This window comes from Prionailurus viverrinus, chromosome D2, assembly GCF_022837055.1.
Source record: "Prionailurus viverrinus isolate Anna chromosome D2, UM_Priviv_1.0, whole genome shotgun sequence".
NCBI classification, from domain to species: domain Eukaryota; kingdom Metazoa; phylum Chordata; class Mammalia; order Carnivora; family Felidae; genus Prionailurus; species Prionailurus viverrinus.
In genome coordinates, this window is record NC_062571.1 from 74503726 (window position 1) to 74524306 (window position 20581).

The window sequence follows — 20581 nt, forward strand, 5'->3', positions numbered from 1 at the left end:
GACCAAAAAACACAAAGACAAAATCGCCTACAAGTTCTTTCACCCAGGAGACTGTTTAATAAGATTCTTGGGAAGTAATGAAGGGCTAGTGGCGGCCTTGGAGCCACACTGTCATGTGGGGACAGGATAGCATCTCCCTTACTGGGTTGTCGTAAGGATTCAGCCAAGAATCCCAGAGTGCTAGCCCTGTGCTTAGTACACAGTGGATGCTCGATAAGTGCGTTGCTATTTCCAGCACCACCTCATGCTGCTTTCCTGCTTCTGCCTAACGCCCTGATTTACTGTCCGCCCAGAGGCCCCCTGGTGTCCCCCCTTTCTCCCTCCTGTGAGGCGAGAGCTTCCTTTTGCTCCTGAGACCTCTGAACTGCTGAATGGGCTTCCTTAGCCAAGCAGCAGACGTTAGTGGCCCCTGTGCCGTGTGTCGGCGTCAGCGTGGTGGCTTATCTGAGGTGTTAGAAGAAATAAGTGAGGTCAGGGGATGGGGGGTAGAGGGGGACAACCCCCCTGGGCCAGCTGCTGCCCTGGAGTCCACGTGATGACTGGCAGAAGGCCGACCTCAGCACCCCTTCTCTTCCCTCGTGTTAAATCAGCGCTTTCGTTCATTTAAAAAGCGAAATGCCGAAGGGAGCGGAAGAGACAATCTTGAAAGGCAAGGCAGCAAAAATTGTAGGCTTCCCGAAAGGCACTTTCGCTGCCAAATGTCAAAAATCCGTAATAAGTGCCTAGCAAGATGAATCATTAAAAACCTGAGAAAATGTGCATCTCGCTGCCCGTCACTGATGCCCATAATTGAAGGCATCACATTGGATTCCATTTGACTCGCGTAATGGTAACATTTGAGGGTGGCCAACAGCAGCTGCCTATTCCCTGAGCAAGCGGGGCAGGAAGACACCTAATGATAAGGGGGAGTGAGGCCGGGACAGCAGTGTGCCAGGGAGGAGACAGAATTGATTATTGCTCACTTGAGAGAATCCAATACCGACAAGTGCGGGCGTTCAGGATCAGCAGTTACCAAAGGCAGGCGGGCAGCCAGAATAAGGCATATAAGCCTGAGCAAATCATTCTTTCATTAGGCGGCCTTCTGAATAGCCTTCAGCTATTTTATATTGAAAGATCTAAAGCTGTTTTCATGGGTCCCAAATCACACAGTCGTGAACTAGCGTGAGAGCGCTTGAGTTTTTCTTCCGTTTGGTATCCTCGACTTCTGGCTTTTTTTGCTTTGTTTTTTGTTTTTTTGTTGTTCCTCTGCAAGTATAAGAAATTCCACTCTGCCGTTTGAGGACAACTGTGTTCTAGTTCTACGACAGTGACATGCAGCCCGTGATTCTCAGAATACCCAGTTGAGGATGGCTGTGTGCTGGAATGGATATTTTTTGCAGGTTAAAGAATTATTTTTAAAGATAGGGCACATTTCTTACAACTTACTCTTGAAGTTTCTAGTGGTGGCCCAGACAGGAAAGTAGGGGTTTGGGATTGCAGCTTGCTTTTCCTGGGTGGCTCCGGGCTTTCTCCTCATTGTCCCAGGGTCCTTCCAGCCACCCTGTTTTCTGAATGCAGGGGCCAGGCGAGGACCTGAATATTATCATCTATTTATAGAAATGGGTCCCTCTGTGGGGCATTTATGTAGTTGATGTGCAAAACCCTCACCATTTTTTTTTTTTTTTTAAGATACAGTAAATAAAACTTTCTAGCATTCAGGCCTGGTAGCTCTCAAAATCTCGAAGCCTGGAGGGCTTACTGTTCAGCTTTTATTGTCTCAATATTCCAGCTGTGTATTTGCTTCATTTATATACTTCATTTAGTCCAACAAGGCTTAAACACTTTGGAGATCCTCACTCTGTGTCTGATAAGAAACCAGGCATCTGGCAGGGGCTGGGGTTCAGCTCTCAGTGACTGGGCTCTGCTCTGAGTTCAAAGAACTTCCTCCTTTCTCTTTTCAGTCCGGAGTCAGACACGCCTCTGTTGCCCAGCAGTGGCACGGAGAGCGTGGCCCCCCATGCACTTGACTTACCAGCTGCATCCTGTTCACGCCTCTCTCTTCCTGGCCCTTTGGGAATACTACGTATGCTGCCTGGCTTCTTTGGTCATGTAGACGTTATTATAAAAATAGAACTGCCATACAGTCGTGCCCAGCGTTAGGTTTCGGGGGTCCTTAAGTCTGCATATATGCAGAGTCAGGTCTAATGATGGTTGAACCAAGAGAGAGAAGGTGGTTATGAAGAGGGTCCAACGATGGCCATCCGTCCCAAGGCTGTCTTACTGCCTGTGGGCCAGAGGTCAAGGTCCCTTGCCTGGCATTCAAGGCCCCGCAGTCTGGTGCCGGGTGGGCCTTCTAATTAACATCTCGCTGTGTGTACCTCATCATCGGACCTCTGTGGTGGCCAGGCCGGCTTCCTTAGCGTCCCTGTTTTACATAGTGTCTCATTTAGTAGATGATCTATGCTGTGCTCACGTCCAGCTCCTTTGCTGTGCACGCCCTTTCCGCCCTTCGAGGTTCAGCTGGTATCGCGTCTCTTGTACAGCTTTCCCTGAGCACTTCATCCACAGCAAGCGTTTCCCCTGTGAGCGCTGTGGGACTTGCCCTTCCTATGCAGTAAGGTCACTGACCTGCTGGTATAGGACCTTGGGGGCATGCAAGCAGGTGCCCAGCGAGCTGTCGTCAGCCGTAGGGCCCTCTGTAGTTCTAGATGATGCCGCATCGCTGAGACAGTGCTTCTCCTAGCGTGTCGACACCATTGTCACGAAGGGTTAGGGACCCGACTGGAATTTCATGTTTAACTCTCCCTTCCCCTCGCCGCCTGGTGATTCTCAATATTTCTTTGAGGATCACTAACCTGGGGAGATGAGATGTGCTCTTTGGGGGTTAAACGCTGGGAGAATGGTCCTGGGGTACCATGTCTGTTGCCTCAGTTACTTAGTTTTAGACTTTGAGCTCTTTATTAAATACACGTATCAGTTCACTTGGCAAAAAGTATAAAAACAGTGTTAAATTTTGCAGCTGACAGTTTGAGCTGGCGGCCTGACTTATAGGGTCACGGAAGTCCTTTATCTTAACATGTCACCCAGGCAGATCACTGTAGATTCTCTCAGGAAATGATACACGGGGTAGCACTGAGGGGAGTTACAGAAGGTCTCAAATGTGTAGAGCGGGACCTGGGGGGTGGGGGGCGGGGAGTAGTGGACAAACACAAAGATAGGTTTCAGTGGGCTCATATCAACAGAGAAATGTTTCCATGTAGATTTTCACACCGCACAACAAGGTCTTGGGGGAATTATTTACTTGGAAGAGAAGTCCAGAAAACACACCTGATGGGGGACCATCTCCTTCAGTTGCACGCAGCGTCCCCTTGCTGTGCTCTGGCCCTTTTCTGCCTCCGCCCCGGAGCCCTGCGAGAGTAGACCGAGGCATAAGGCTGCCTGGCACGCATCTGTCCCCTCCCAGCGGTGCATCCCTGGTCACGTTCTTTGATCTCTGTGCCCGCACAGGGTTACCCGCCTACCAGGTGGGGCTCTCGTGGAGCTGCGGTGTTGTGGCAGGAATGCTTAGCGTGGTCCCGGTCCGATAAGGGACGGCTGTCTTCTCAGACTACATGCTTGGTCTGCACACTTTCAAGAGAATAATGACTGCATGGGTTTATCGATTGAGGATCAGTGGGCTGTTTTTACATTTTTAGTGACAGTGAGAAGGCATAAGATTTTTATGGGCATCAGAGGAATTTTTTTTTTTTTTAAATCCTACATTTATTTGGACAAGAGGAAGACCTCTAGGATTTGGAGGAGGGGTGCTCTGGAAATACCATTTATGAAAACGTACGGGCCCTGTGATGTCTAGTGCAGGGAAATCTAAGGGACCGTGGCTGTGGTCTGAAAATACCGGAAGGGCAGCCTGCGAAGATGGCTGTAATCAGAACCAGATCCACATACATACACAGTGGAGGTACACTTCCAGCGTGGGAGTTTGCCTCGTTAAGGACAGAGTGTGCCGATTAAGGGTGTTGCCACAGTGAACAGTGGCGCCGTGTGACTCCAGCATCCCCCCAATTCCGAGATTCCAAATAGAATTCCTAAAGGGGGGCACCCGGGTGGCTCAGTCGGTTAAGCATAGAGCTTCGGCTCAGGTCATGATCTCGCGGTCTAGGAGTTCGAGCCCCGCCTCGGGCTCTGTGCTGACAGCTGAGGGCCTGGAACCTGCTTTGGATTCCGTGTCTCCCTCTCTCTCAGCCCCTCCCCCACTCATGCTGTCTCTTTCTCTGAAAAAGAAACATTAAAAAAAAAAAAAAAACAACTCTTCCTAAACGTAACCCGCATAAGCCCTTGCTGCATGGCTTTAGGGTGCCCGTGGCCCAGGCGGAAACCACTTCTGCAGTCTCTCCTGTTGCCTGGGATCCTCCTGGAGCGTCCAACCCCGCAGCTTCCGGGCCAGGCAACCTGGCAGTTGCACCTAAGGACTGGTTCCCACGGGGTGGTGCCACCTACAGCCTTCAAACTAGTGATCCTCAAAAATGGTAGGTTGAAACCATCTTTGTGAAACAAGATCACCGTATGTGCACTCTGCTGTCTTTCAGGCTATTCTCATGGATCACAACTGCCCCATTAAGACAAAGATGTACACCCAGAATAACATCCAGTCATATCCGATAGGTGAGGATGAAGAATCTGAAAGTGACTGAGATCCTCAAAAGTCGTCAAAGTATTTATTTGTACAAAACAGTGTTACCAGTGAAATGACTCCTCCAGAACTTAGTCGCACCATCGTCCCTGGCGAAAGCCAAACAACCAAAGGTTATTCATTCTTCTCCGTGGTTGTGATCGATTGCCAACAGCCTTATAAAGAAAAAGCAGCTTTTCTAGGGGTTTGTATAAATAGTGTTGAAAACTTTATTTTATGTATGATTTTATTCAATATTATACAATATATTTTGACGAAATATAGTGTAAATCTATAAATATTTGAATCCAAATCAAATATAATTTTTAAAAAACTTACATTCATAAACACTTGGGCAAAAGAATCGTATATTTTTTCTGAATATTGGTAATGGGTGTTTAAAATTAAAGCACACATTATCTCCGAGACCCTTCCAACACTGAGAAACCAGAAGGAAGTCTGAAAAACAGAATCAAGTAAGACAGCATATTATGTAGTGACGCTGCGTGTGGTTAACTTGCAATTACTATCAACATATTTATGAGTTAAAAGCTAGTTACCTCAAATGCAGAGGACAGGAACTTGGGTCCGTCATCTTATGGACTTACCCATAAATCGTAGCTGGCATTAGTTTTCTGTGTAACCATCTACCTGGAAACAGATGGTTTCAAATTACACGTTTACAAGTCACGTAATTTGGTAATTTGGCACTAGAGCCAGAAGGAGAAAACTAGAAAATAGTCCAAAAGCGGAGAAAAGCACCCAAAGTATAGTTGTAGAACTAGCTTTCCCTTTAAGATATATACTGGATTGTCTTACTGGATGAAAGAAAAGTGAGGCTAGAGATCCCTTATACAGACAAGATTAAGCAGGATCGCTATATTAACGTCTCATTCAAGTTTTAGACACTTAAAAGGCTAATCGCTGCTATGATGTGAAAAAATCAGACCACGTACCTTTGACCTGTTAAGAGGCCATCCAAGTGTTTTCTAGGTATCTGTTAAATTTTCAACTGTAACTATTATTTTTTAGACTTCTGAAAGTTGTTCAAGTCGACAAATTTTAAAGGAAGATGGAGGAAAGAAATCTTGAATCACATTAGGGAAAACAGGTTAAAAAAAAAAAATGGTCAGGACACATCCCCTTTCAAAGACAGAAAAACCCCAAACATCTAGAAAGGCGTATGTATTCTCGTGTCTAGTGCTGTGCAACGTGGTTTTTCTAAGCATGACGACATTGATGTGCCTTTTCAACAGCAAATAACTGTGTTAATAGTATCGTCAGTTGACATCAGGTTTTGTAGATGTGATTGGAGTGCGCAGATAGTGTAGAATGTCGCAAATACTTGTGAACTCTGTAGCTCTGTAATCAGAAATTACCTAATGTCTGTTCTTTGTTAAGCTAATACTGTGTTTCTGTTAACTTGGACAAGGAGCCAAGAACTTGAGAATGAGGACTCCTCCTCAACCTCAACCTTGTAATTCTCTAGAAGTAGCTAATCCGGTTTCCATTTGCTTTAGGAAGCTTTTCTGTGGGGTTTTGAATGATTTGAAATCTGGTTTTCAAGGGCAGCGATGGAAGCAAATGAACTTCACAAACTTGCCTTGGGCAACTTAAATCTGTGACTCTGTAAAAAGATGGATGGGGAAGCGCTCTCCTATGGCGAACCTAAAACCGCGGGATTGTTTTCTCCCACAGGGGAGACCCCCTTGGGGAACGTGCTACGGGTTTGTGGCTCTCCCTGACCACAATGCTTTATTCCAATTTTAGTCTTGCCTCTAAGGCTTCAGTCTCTTCAAGAATGACTGGCAGAGGCATGCCCACTGTTGATCTCCAGAGAGAAGACAAAAGAGACGGGAGTTTTTCAAAAACTGTTTTAGCAAGCAAAGGTATCCATTGTATCTGAGGGGGTAAAATTGCAAGGTCTTTTATAGGACGGATATCCTGGGGTTAGAAGACTATGAAGTGACGCTTTTTTTTTCTTCTTTTAATGTGTGTATCAGAACAAAGAACATACAGCTCCCTGAACGTTTTATTTTTTTGAGCAGAGGTGGGTCATGTTTGTACCTGGCAAACAGATACAAAACCACTAATGAGGTAGCAAAGAATATTCAGTTCTTTCGACTGCTAAGTGTATGTGCCTGTTTTAGCTCGTTTCCTTAATAAATCTTCTGAACACTACTGTGCCTGTTTGTATTTCTTTATAAACCAGACATTATCGCTGGAATAAAATACACTTTAAGGTATTGTCTTGACTGTGAATACCTAATTAGGAACTATTCTTCTCTGCTTACAGGCATCAGGTAAATTTCACTCCAGGTTAGTCTGAAACCCTACTTTTTGGCTTTGGAAACAAAATTTGCTTTCAACTGAAATCTGTAGTCACATAATATCCTTGTGGAAAAGCCCAGTAAGTTATCCCTGCATTTCTAAGGTTTGATTGTTTTCCTGACTGCTGTGAACAAGTACATCTGATGAAACTATAATTCACAGCATAATTCTGATTCCCAAATAATGCTAACATGTTGTTCAGCTTGTCTAACCTAATCCTCCGTCTAAATATCAGAAATGCAGAAAACAGTCTAATTCCTAATAGGGTTAAGAAAAAAAAAAAAACCAAAACACCGGAACTTAATGCTTTTAGGCTGATTTCAAACTAGCAATTTTGTTCAGCAAGAGAGGACTTGGAAGACATTGTTTGCGTGGCCGAATTCTACCCGGCGATGATTCCAGAGAGATGTAGCCAATCCCCTCGTTCAGAGGTTAGCAAATGAAGATATTCTTGTTTTCTGTGGTAGTTCTTTTTATTATTTTTAGCTATTGATAACATAGCATGGCAGCAAGATTACATCAGGAATGTAATAGAATACAATTATTTCAGAAGCCTTACCCCTCACTACCCCTAGGCTGCTTGTAGTGACCCCCCCCTCCCCTGCACTCCAGTACAGCCGTGATGCCACTACCTCAGTAGATATAAAAATATTGCACTACAGTAAAGGTAGATTTTACAAATATAATCAGCAGCATTACCGAGCTTTTCGTAATTGTGGTTCTACAGAGTTAAATACTTTTGAAACAGATTTTTAGGAAACCAAGATTTTGCGTTATTCCTGCAGCTCTTTTCAAACGCACCAGCTTCAGCAGCATGCCTGGCTGTCACTAAAGCTTCTGTGGTGTCATCCGTCCATCAACACCAGCCACTTACAGACACTGACCTTCCAGATTATCACCGGTAAGTTATTTCTTTATAAGATAAAAGTTGGTTATTACGTTGGGCACACTGTTTCAAGCATATGTTACAGAACCATTTTTAGCTTTCAGAGAAGTTGGTGTATAAAGACTTCTACAGCAGCGTTCGTTTAAAATGCAAGCATGCTTAACTAAACAAAACGGGATACACAGACTTTTGTTCTATAAACTTGGCCAATAAACGTGTTTCCTAATATTTCACTTCATAAAAAACAGCAAGAAGGAGAACTGGCCATTGATTCTAAAAGTGGAATGACTTTTCTACCCTCAAACATGTTTCTGTGCTCCGTAAGAGTCGTACTCTTTTTGAATAGCTTTTTACTGTTCGGAGCACTTTTGCCGTTCTGTTCTCCTCACGATGATCCTGTGAGGTAGTTAGTATTGTCGGTTCCTACTTCGGAGCGGGGGAGACTGGCACAGAACACTCTTGTGCTTAGTTCACTCGTGGCCACTGGAAGAGTTTGAACTTAAACTTTCATCTGGAGTCCTAGGCTGGGGACCTGGACCAGAACCCTTACTAATTTACTATGCCATCAAAACTGTCCCATCTAGATTCAAAATTATCATGCCAGTTTCTACTATGGATCAATTATCAGAGTAGTTCCCTACAGAAGGAAAATAGACCTACAAAAGGCCAGAACTTCTATGGTATAACCGATAGTGGCCACGCGTTACTGGGGTCTACACGACGGACCGAGTATCCAAATAGATCCTTGTCATCAGAGAACTGACCCCAAGTCCTATGTACTGTACTGTTAACTTTTGTTTTCATTTTTTAAATGAAGACAGCACTGCAGAAGCACCTGGAGGAATCACTACTCCTTTAACCTGCAGCAGGTCAGAGAAGCGATAAATAAATCTATCTTGCATGATTCCTCTCCTTCACAACATCCTCCCGCACGAAAAGGTTTCTAAAACAAAACAGCCAAAGTCAGTTATCAACACGGTCATTTTAAGAACAGGCCTCTGAAACTTCATCCTTGACATGCTTTATTTCCCATGGGAGAACTAAAGATGGAAAAAAAAATCATAAATGTTCAGAACTTCCATTTAAAAGGAGAAAGCATCAATCAACCTTTTAAAAGATTAGATTTCAAAATCCTACCAGTTACTGTTTAGTGATCTTGTCTAAAAAATTCTTGCCCAACTGCATTCTTTATTCCCTATTACATTTTGTTTTGCAATGCAACCTCTTCAAATTAATAACTATATTCTCACTAAAACTGCACAAAAACTAGAAAAAAATTCACAGGATAGAAAGCAAGCAATATATGTAATTGTTTTTTCTTTTTTTCTTTTTTTAATACTAAATCAGTGTAACTGACTTAAAGCCACAGCATCGGCTTTTGTTACATTTGGCAAAAACAACCCCCCCCCCCGCCCCCCAAGCCCCAAAACAACAAAAATCTTGAGCAAGTGGAGATGATAAACCTCCTAACACAAAGATTCAAAACCTGTTCCCTCAGTGATTGCCGTTGTCAATCTGGGCAGCAAACTCGTTAGAACCGTGATGGAAATGAAAACAGTTCAAGAATTTGGACAGTATCCTACATAACACTAATTCAGAAACTAAGATGAAGAAAAATAACACGAGACATCACACATACATAAACATGAAAAGTTAGCTTACATAATTACATAATTAGAAAAAGTTAAAAATAAATTAGTAAAAATAAATTCCCAGTATAAACCCAAAAAAGCATAGCTATAAATGCAATCCGAAACAACCATTTTAGTGAGCTGGTCATGTTTTCGCTGGAAAACCACCTTTTTCACTCTTGTTCCTACGCAAGCAAATGACTGTGGAGCAGTGGGCCGAAGTGCTTTGTAAGAGGGTTTAAAACGTGGTTTATCTGTGGTACTTTAGATGCGACTTTTCCCCAATCACTTGAGAGTATTTAAGCGGGCTGTCTGTTAAACAGACTCGGATGGGCCAAACAAGCCCTCTGATATGCTGCTGAATGGCTGGGAGTCGATCAGCTGGGTTATTTCATTATCAAGATCTTCTTCTGTATCATCTGTGTACTTGCTTATTTTTTTGGAGGGCTGGTCTAAAGACAGACTTTCTAAAGATTCCAGATCTTCAATGCCTGCTCTGTAGTGGATCATGAGAAGTGTCAGGGCTTGTAGTCTTTCACCTGATTTCGCCAGAGCGGCAGAAAGCAGTGATTTTTTCCTTGTATCGGCTGTTTCCTTTTCTTCTCTAACAAGGGAATTATTGTGTTCCAGCTCCTGGTCAATTTCATTCTGCAGTTTATCCAGCATGAACTCAAGTTTCTGGATCCTCTCCTCCGTAGGCAAACCCCTGTACAGATCGCGGCCGATTTCTTTAACTGCAATGAAAACGCTGTCGTCCAGACCACCCTCCTTTCTCACCAACTTTATTCCTGTGTTGTTTCCCCGTTTAGAAGGACTGTTCGGGCCACACACCTCTGTGTCGCTGCCTTCGTTGTCGGACGTGTTGGGTGTGTGTTTTGGTGAAGGCTCCACCAGCTCAGTCCCTGGTTCGGAAAGGCGAGTTTTAGAGACCTGGCGCAGATTTAGCAAACGGGAGCTCGTATTGATAATATGTCTTGTCAAACCCGTTGTTTTGTTGACTGACTTGCTAGCTTCAGCATCGACACGAGGAGGCAGGCCTAAGAAGCTTTCCTGTCCTTCCAGCCTGAGGTTTTTCAGGGTCCGGTCTATCCGCCTATCAGCTGCTCCGCAGAGAGGAGTCTCGGCTAGACACTTTTCCTGACATTTTTTATGGCAGACGTAAGCACAGAACATACACTGGGAGGCAGCTTTAGTCCACACTTTTTTCTTACAGTAATCACACCAAGTTGGGTTCTGGAACTGAGTATCCTGGAAACTATGTTTGTTTTCTGTCAAGCCCATCTGTCCAACGAGATGCTCCTCTTTGGGTAGGGCAGGAACCTCTTCGATCAAATGGAGGTCTTTCTCTTTCTCTAAGTTAGGGACTACAGGGTGGTCTGGCTCTCCTTCTTTCAAGTATTTGAAGTGAATAGTAATGTCACCAAAGCAAAATTTGTCATTGAATCCCTTCTGCACACTCAGACTGCGCAGGGCGGTTCTCGTGACCATCGCCTTAGGTGAGGGGGCTTCCAGTCGGAACTTTGAAAAGTATTCCATGTTTGATGTCGCCAGACATCCTAGAGCCACGTCTTCAAGTTTCAAGCTAACGTGCCCCAGACAGATAAGACCCCCTAACTTGAAGGGATCCCTGCACCACAGGGCAACGTTTAAGTACCTGTGGCAGGCTTCTATGTCAAAGAGACAGGTTGCTCTGCTTCTGGTCCATTTTCCTAGCTTATTTCGGTAAGGGATTTCTGACGATTCCCATGTCTGGGGGTCATCTGAACTGTCCTTGGGAGGGCAGGAACTTTCTGATGGAAAATCTCGCACCACGTCTTGCTTTGCTAAAAACTGCTTCGATGCAGCCGCGTCTTCCGTGTGATCTGTAGTTTTTGCTTGCTTCTCAGCAGGTTTATCTGCAGGAGGAGGCGGCAGCACCTTTTCTGGCTTTTCAGTGGGCACATCTGGTTCTGTCTGACTCGGGGCGTCGGCAGAAGGCAAAGGAACTTTCACCTGTGGTCGTGGTGGGACGGGTGGTTTGAAAGTGGATCCTTGGGTGGGTTTTGACACTTGCGTCGGGTCTGTTACCTCAGAAGCTTTTAGGGCTGAGGGTTTATTTCCTTCTTTGCATGGAGGTTTTGGTGGGGGAGGATGACTTCCTACAGCTAATTTACGGTTTAAAACCGGTGATATCGTTCCAAGGGGTTTAACAGAAAGTGTTGTTGGAGTACGTTTGGGACTGTGACTTAATGACGGTGCCTCATCTTTGAGCTCAGTTTGTGCTCGGACATCACCTGCCAGGTCTTCAAATTCAGAGTCCAAATCTCTGTTCTCAGCATCCGCTGCCAAGGCAGGTGTCTCCTCCTCATAGTTCGGTGGGCATGAGGCCGACAGGAAGTGTTCCTCCAGCTGTCCGAAATGATCCTGCAGGGCCGTGCCCTGGCCGCTCTGGCCGACGGGCCTTTCGTAATACACCAGGACCCGGTCGCCGGCCTGCTTGATCAGCTTCAACACTTGCAGGGTAGAGGTGATTTTCACACCTGTCGAAAGATTTTAAAAGGGAAAATATGTAAATTACTGCAAGGAAAATCACCTAACTCTGCTGAATCGAACTGCCATCAGTTCAGGATTATGGAAAAGCAATACGTAATTGTGCCGCACGATCAAATTCTGAGACCAATGCTTGAAGTAAATTTAGCAAAAATACTTTATCATGAACAGCGGGCCCTTTCACATATTTTTATTAACCCCACCCATCAAACTAAGCTTTTTGTCAGGACCAGAAAGAACAGGGAAGGCACAAATTGCTTTAAAGTTAAACAAGCTGGTTACTATCTGCATCAATAGCATGAGCTTAAATTTTCCTTTTATTATGTTCTAACAGGTGCCGCAGTAACAGTTTGGAATTCAAAAGGTATAGAAAGACTTAGAGTGAAAAATCTCCCTTTTGCCTCTATTTTGCAACCATACTGTCCCATCCCTGAGACAATCAAAGCTAGTAGCTTCTCTAGTCTTCTCATCTAGGTTATCTTTAAGGCTCTCTGTTTCCCGCCCTCTTCCCACCCTGCCCCAAACGGTACTCATCCAAGCTACCCCTTTCTGTAGGGCTTAGAAAAGGGGAGAAGGGGTCTTTGCTTTCCAAAGGTCTGAGGGCCACCCTAAATACATCAGAGTAACATCACCCCATCTAACAACCTGACCACAGAGTTCCTCAACCTAGATCCTCTCCTACCTCAGCTGCCCAGGCAAGACCATGCTTTAGACCTGGTTATCACTTGGAATCTTCCACACAGCGGTCTTTCACTTGCAGTTAATCCCTACGCACAATCTCCTATTTCCCACCTCTTACGATCCTGTCTGCTAACTGAATGTTTTGAGGTGACTTCCAGGCCCAGTCATTTCTCCTTTGCTCTCCTGATTCAGCTGGTCTCCTGACACCACTTGCTCTTCTCCCCAGTACTAGTCTCAAGAGTTCACTGAGGTTCACATCAAGATTTCGGATTCTTTTGCCCTGCCCCTTTCCTCTTCTGTCACCTGGTGTTCTGAGCCAGCTTGCCAGCTCCATCTCCCTAGCACCAGCCAGCCCCCCCGAGCCCCCCGCCAAGATCTTTTATTTGGTAGGTGACCTCTCCTTATTTCCTGAAGAGATCAACAAGCAGCCACGTTTTCTCGCTCCCATTTTTACTAAGAAGCCATCTGTGAGGACGGATCAGACTTGCACTCTGGACCCTACTCCCCATCTCCTTCAGAACTTTGCTCCAGCAGCTGTCCTGGCTCGTAGTTTTCTTTTCCTTCTCCTTTAAAACTTTTTTTGGGGCGCCTGGGTGGCTCAGGTCATGATCTCACGGCTGGTGGGTTCGGGCCCCGCATCGGGCTCTGTGCTGACAGCTCTGAGCCCGGAGCCTGCTTCGGGTTCTGTGTCTCCCTCCCTCTCTGCTCCTCCCCCAACTCGTGTTCTGTCTCTCCCTCAAAAATAAACATTAAAAAAACAAAACCTTTTTCTTGGTTTTCCCAATTCGGTTCTGACCATCTCTGCTTTCTTTTTCTCCACCTGTATCTGCTCCTTGTGCGCAAACGTCCTCATGGTTTCGTCTGACGCAGTTCCCTTCCTTCTCGCTGTCTTCCTGGATCACGTTCACCTCAGCGGTTTCTCGGGTTGCTCTCCCCTCTTCTTCACTCTAGTCCTACATCCCTCACTACTTCTGGAGATCAGCACCTGGATGTTGATTGACACGACAACTGCAGCATAAAAGCCCTCTATGACCTTCTCATTCTCCTGTCTTATGGGAATCAAGCTGCCAGCCTCCCCATTAACCCAATTTGCACCCCACAGACCTTCCCTGTCTTAGTCACCAAACACAGTGCTCCCCAGTTTTCCTAAAGCTTTGGCTCAAAAATCTTTAGCATGTGAACTCATCCACTGAAACCCAAAGCTTTCTAATGTGGCTCTTCATGATTCTTCCAGGCTGCTCTTTCCCTCTAACCACACTACGCGCCAGCAAAATCGTAGTCGGAAATGAAACACAGGTCCACCTGGTGAGCTGCAGTAGGGAAAACTTCAATCTAAACTTGTTCTTTGTGACTTAACACCTGCCCTCATCTCCGCCCCAACCACCGGGACCTTTGTGGAGACAACCACTGTTCTTCCAGGACTAATTGGCCAAATCTGGATTCCTTTTCTTTTGCTATGTTTCAAATATACACAAAAGCAGAGAAAAAAGAAAAACAGAGAAACAAGAAAAATGAACTCCATCATACTTCAAATATAATAAGCATTTTGCCAATCTTATTTCAACTACGCCAATCCCATTACTAAATATTTAAAAAAATTATATACCCATATAAGCAAAGTATCACTATAAACCATAAATGTGTATTATACCTGCCCCTTACCTCAGTAAATATTTTGTTTTTACAAATGTTAGCTATAAAGGGTGACCTCTATTTTTCACTCTGTATACATTTATATTGCTTGGATTTATTTATTTTTGATAATATTTACTACGTATGTAACTGAAAACCTTTCATAAAAGGACACAGAGGAAAAAAATAGATATCCTGTAGGTAAAACCAGAACAACTATGTGTGGATATAAAAAAATTATACTGAATTACAGTTTTTAGCTGAGGGAGAATAAGCTGCTATGTTTCTGTTAAACAACTATTTAACAGAGGAGGTCTGTTTTATGGCTTTGCTATCCTAAGTGCCGATGACCCAGCAGTGGCATCTGGGCACTTGTCAGAAATGCAGAATCTTGGGGCCCCCTCCAGGTCCACTGAAGCAGAATCCGTATTTTAACACCATGTCTGGGTGACTGGAATACACAAGAAGGTTGAGAAGTGCTATTTATGACACGATCAGAGGATCTCCATGTGAAAACACTGACTTAGTTGGGCTTCTAGGTGTGCAACTAAATGATTTTCATTATTTTACTGTCATGGTGGATTTGAATCAAAGGCAGAGTTTTGTTGACATGTAACTAAGAAAAACTTGCTTTAGGAACCGATCTACCTTGTTTATTATCTTAGCTGTCAGAGAAAGATACCACATTGTCTTTAGAAGCTCGGCTGTGACCAACCACGTGTTTAAGAAATCTCTTGGCAAGCCTCGAATGGGGCGGCGGTAGGGGAGAGGTACTACGAAGGTCGGAAAAGGTTTGGACTTTTTCCCCGTTGGTCTGTACAGTGAGTCCTACTACTTATTCATAAATGTGTATTATATAAATACCCAAATAATCTGCCTATCAACAGAGTTTATGCAGTGACCAGTCCAACTGACAGGAAGGCATGCAGGTGACACATTCTTCCACCAGCAATAGTGATTTAGGCTGTACTCTAATGACAGCACATTAACAAATGGCTGGCCATGGCTGGCCCATCAGGGACAATATAGAGCCATCAAAATGGGGCCATAGGATAGTTCAAGTGTGCCCTCTTGGACAAGGACTATTAGTCTCTCTCCTGTTCATTATCTAGTCCTAAGTGATGAGGGTCATAGTGCTAATACTGTCAGTCTTAGCCCTACAGTAGTTAAGGTGGAGACGATACAGAAGTAATTGTTGACCCGCCCTTTCTTTCACATTCAATAAACGTTAGAGGAGTAGAAGGTGGGAAAGAAAGGAAAATTAGAGAAGTTTACAGATGAGTGGTCTAAAGATGAAGTCTTTTAAAGATTTATACACTAGGACTAAAATGTCTAATTAGGACTAAAATGTCATATGTGCTCCCTTCAGATTTTTATGAATAAAGTCCTTCTCTTTCCAATATAAAAGTAACAGGCTCATAGAATGAAGATAGGGAAAACTCCCACATTTCCTAATTTCTCTGTGAATGTAAAGTGTGTTGCATATCAGCACAGTTACCTCCAATAGCAATGAGTCGGTCTCCCCGTTGAAGGTCTGCGAGTGCAGCAGGTGAGTTTGGGGCCACAGTCTCAATTATGACATGCCCAGCATACCCGTCAGTTGACTGGACAAGACGAAGCGTAAGTCCGACACTCTGTAAATTCCCCTTTATTAATTCAACCTTTGATAAAGAGAAAAAAATGAAAACAGTCAATGAGCTCACGGAAGGGGAGTGAGAAAACATTAACCCACACTTAACGATACCATCCAGAACTGCTACCTATGTTGTACTCAATCTTAATAAAAAATTGAGATCCCGTTGTGAATGTAACTCTAAATCTTGTGTTTTTAAAATTTTTTTTAAAGTAGGCTCCATACCCAGTGTGGGGCTCGAACTGATGACCCTGAGATCAAGAGTCATATGCTCCACCAACTGAGCCAGCCAGGCGCCTCTAAATCTTGTTGTGAAACATAATGGGAAATATCTTCTATGTCATTAGATGTTTTTATGATGTATTGTTAAATTATCTTTGGGAGGGCAAAAGAAAAGAGTTTACATTTGTTTTATTAAGACGTATCTTATTAATGAGATATCCTTTTCTAACTCATCAAGATCATTTTGTTTTCTAAACAAATGTCACCCAATTTATCAGTGTGTCCCAGATTCACATTATCTGTGAACTAAAAAGACAACACCACATGTTATCTATCCTCATTCAAATTACTGATTTAAAAAAAAAAAATTGAATGCCGCATCCTTTCAAGATGACAAGAATTCAATCTGTGTTTATTAAATAAATTACAGATCAGTCTAATTGTATTGTTATTTAGCCTGTGTTTCTCAGTTCTGGTCTTCAAGTTATCTCATGAGGGTCTTTGCCAAATAACCTGCTGATAACCAAATATAACACTGTCTGTATTGCTTTAATAAATAAATTCCACTTAAAAGCTAGAAATTTAATTCTCCTACCTAATGGTGTTGGCCAATAAGAGAGACCTTACTGGAACTGTTTGGGTTTTTTGGTTTGTTTGTTTATTTTTGAGAGAGTGAGTGCAAGCAGGGGAGGGGCAGAGACAGAGGAGGATAGAGGATCCGGGGCAGGTTCTGTGCTAACAGAGGACAGCCCTCTGCACGGCTTGAACTCCTGAAACTCATGAACCGTGAGATCCTGACCTGAGCCGAAGCTGGACACTTAACCAATTGAGCCACCCAGGTGTCCCTGGAAATTGTTTTTTTTTTTTTTTTTTTTTTTTAATTTTTTAATGTTTATTTTTGAGACAGAGAGAGACAGAGCATGAATGGGGGAGGGGCAGAGAGAGAGGGAGACACAGAATCGGAAACAGGCTCCAGGCTCTGAGCCATCAGCCCAGAGCCTGACGCGGGGCTCGAACTCACGGACCACGAGACCGTGACCTGGCTGAAGTCGGACGCTCAACCGACTGAGCCACCCAGGCGCCCTGGAAATTGTTTTTTAATATGGATGTTAACAGATTTTGCGGAGTTGCTTTTAGATTAAGGAGAATCTTAATCACATTATCCTCAAGAACTGGGAAATGAAGTTTTTGATTATCTAAAGGTTTACAAACAAAAAACAACCCTTCCAAAAAACGTATGTATTAGAATCTCCAAAAAACATTTGTCCAACCAATTTTTGCCTTATGATATAATAAATGATTACCTTATAATGTTAATAGTGTTTTTTCACTTAAGCCCTTAAGAATGCATTCTTTCAAATCCACAAACATAAATATATTTTTAATATACAGAGTGCCGAAGCTAAAGCTTACAATGTAATTTTTTTTTCCTAATATCAGAAAGTTAACAGTACCAAATGGGCAAGAAACTAAATTGTATGAGTCTGAGAACTGTAAATTTTAAAAACTATCACTTGGAATGTGTATTTTTTTTTTTTTTTTTGTGATTTACTCTTTGTTCTTAACATGGAACTTAAGGTTGATTTAAACAGCCAGGAATCAACCAATATAATTTAACATATTAAGAAAACAAAGGAGAAAACCATATAAATAATTCAACAGGATTATTTATAAATAATAAAACAAAAAAAAACCAAAAAAAAACCAAAAAAAAAACAACAACACAAACCAATAAAAACCCCCCAACATCCACTCATGATAAAAGTCCTGAACTAGAAAAGCAAGGGAACTCTTAAACCTGATTGTGGGTACCTACAAAAATCTGCAAGTAACATAATACTGAAGGTTTTCTACCTAAGATCAGGAACAAAGAAGGATTTCTGCTTGTATTATACCAGAGGATACAGGCAAGGTGATAACATAAGGAAAGGCATAAAGATTGGAAAGAAGAAAGAAATGGTCTTTATTTGCAGATAACATGATCTTATACATGAGTAATCCCAAGAAATCTACAAAACAACTATTAGAACTAGTAAGTGAAATTAGGTCACAGACTACAATGTCAATATAGAAAAGACAAATGAGTGTCTATTAGTAACAAACAATTAGAAAATAAAAAAAAAATAGGCCAAATTTGTTTACAACAGCATAAAAAATATTTAGGGTTAAATTTAATGAAAGGTGTGCAGGACTTGTATACTAAAAACTATAAAACATTGCAAAGGAAAATTAAAGAAGGCCAAAATAAATGGAGAAAGATACCACATTCACAAACTGGAAAACTCATTACTGTTAAGATGCCAACTCTTCCCAAATTTATCTACAGATTCAAATGGAAATCTCTACAGGCCTTTGGAAAGGCAAAGTCAAAGAGAGGTAAAGAACCTAAATCAACCAAACCCGTCCTTAAATAGAACAAGGATGCAGGTTGTACACTCTCTGATTTCAAGGCTTACTACATACAGCACACATGACATAGATAAATCTCAAAGATGTGGAGTGAAAGGAGTCAAACCCCAAAAAACCATATGCTCTTATGATTCAATTTGTATGAAATTCTAGGGAAGGCAAAAGTATAGTGACAGAAAGCAGATTAGTACTTGTCGGGGACTGGAGACTGCAGACTGAGGGCCTACAGTAGCACAAATAAAATTTTCAAGGTAATGGGGATATTCTACATCTTGATTAGGGTGGAGGTTATATGACTGCATACAATGACCAAAATTCACCAACTGTATACCTGGTGAATTTACTGCATTTAAAGTACACCTTAATAAAGCTATTAAAAATAAAGCAAAAACGAATAAAACCAATATACCATTTTTTTTTTTTCAACGTTTATTTATTTTGGGGACAGAAAGAGACAGAGCATGAACGGGGGAGGGGCAGAGAGAGAGGGAGACAACAGAATCAGAAACAGGCTCCAGGCTCTGAGCCATCAGCCCAGAGCCCGACGCGGGGCTCGAACTCACGGACCGCAAGATCGTGACCTGGCTGAAGTCGGACGCTTAACCGACTGCGCCACCCAGGCGCCCCACCAATATACCATTTTTGTCTTAAGATACTTATATCTCTTTTTAAAGATATTATTAGATTACTGGTAATTCATTCGGATAGCCCTTAGTTTTCCAATTTAGTAAATTTAATAGGAACAACTTGGGATGAATATAGATGGTCCTAAAGTCAATCAGGAAGGAGAGCAACATTTAGATAGTTTTTCCATTTAACTTACGTCAATCAAATGAATACTGACTCTTAAGTACAGATAGCTGGAAATACTACATTGTAGATACAAGATTAAACCAGACATAAATGTAAGAAGCAAGAACAAAATGTGTCTGGAAAAAAAAAAAACACTTAAAAATGTAACTCGGGCGCCTGGGTGGCTCAGTTGGTTAGGCGTCCAACTTCGGCTCAGGTCATGATGAGTTCGAGCCCTGAGTCAGGTTCTGTGCTGACAGCTCAGAGCCTGGAGCCTGCTTCAGATTCTGTGTCTCCCTCTGTCTCTCTGCCCCTTCCCCACTCATGGTCTCTCTCTCTCTCTCTCAAAAATAAACATTAAAAAAAAAAAGTAACCCAAATTTTAGTTTTATGTACTGTTATATCAAAAAAGAATATGAATAAACTTTTAATTTTTATCAAATACATGCATATGGTTAAAAAAATCAAACACACAAAATAACTTCTACCAAAATGCAACAGTCCTCTCTTTCCAAGCCCCTCACTCCCACACCACAGCAACCACCTTCCAACTCTTTTAGTTGTTTAGGGATTACTTTTTGTTCTCTAGATAACACATCATTATTTCCTAATGTATCAAATTTTAGACAATCTGCTGACTTCTTCCTGTAACAGACAAGGATGCAGCCCCATATTCCTTTCCCCAAATTATAGTAGTGTTACATCATTTTTAGTTCTATGTAACTTCTTTATAATTTTAATCAGTATACTTCTATTTATTTCATCTTTCTGATACTAAGACTTCTATCTTTCTCCTCACCTCTCCTCTTTACACCTTCTACCTTCTAAAACTCTACCATCAAAATTGAATAGCTATTATATTAATTTTCAAACTATAATTAAGCTATCAAGTTTGATTGTAAAAGCTAAAAATTAGTGGTATTTACAATTATTATAACAATATAAATATTGTTTATTGTAAAGCTGAGCATTATCCCATTTTCTGTCTTGTATAGACTTTTTACCTGGTTTTTTTTTTTTTTTTCAACAACACAGCTCTCACTTTAAATGTAGAATTTATGTTAAGTATGGCTTCTAGGATTAGCTCTTAAATTCATCTATCCATTTGTTTACAAATTATTTAATGCTCAGTTGAAGGGAAGTTTTTCTTTTTTTAAGTTTTTTAATGTTTATTTATTTTGAGAGAG

At 42.4% G+C, this 20581-nt stretch overlaps 2 protein-coding genes and 1 long non-coding RNA gene across 4 annotated transcripts in view; 1 reads left to right on the forward strand and 2 right to left on the reverse strand.

Annotated features, from left to right (window-relative positions):
- Positions 1-4685, forward strand: part of SLC18A2 (solute carrier family 18 member A2) — a 36519-nt gene extending 31834 nt beyond the window's left edge. For both annotated transcript variants that reach the window (XM_047825174.1, XM_047825175.1), the window contains exon 16: positions 4566-4685. In XM_047825174.1, the coding sequence (XP_047681130.1) occupies positions 4566-4670 (105 nt within the window). In that variant the 3' untranslated portion in view covers positions 4671-4685. The remainder of the gene's footprint in view (positions 1-4565) is intronic.
- On the reverse strand, positions 4679-9279 carry LOC125147847 (uncharacterized). Its single transcript, XR_007145317.1, has 2 exons — positions 4988-9279; positions 4679-4824 (listed from the first exon to the last, which is right to left on the reverse strand). It is a non-coding gene; the product is annotated as an uncharacterized LOC125147847 (long non-coding RNA).
- Positions 9280-9298: 19 nt separating this feature from the next.
- The window catches only part of PDZD8 (PDZ domain containing 8), a 69321-nt gene continuing 58038 nt past the window's right edge, over positions 9299-20581 (reverse strand). Inside the window, exons 4-5 of the mRNA XM_047825173.1 lie at positions 15837-15999; positions 9299-12015 (exon numbers count right to left, since the gene is read on the reverse strand). Coding sequence (XP_047681129.1) covers positions 9812-12015; positions 15837-15999 — 2367 coding nt within the window. The 3' untranslated portion in view covers positions 9299-9811. The remainder of the gene's footprint in view (positions 12016-15836; positions 16000-20581) is intronic.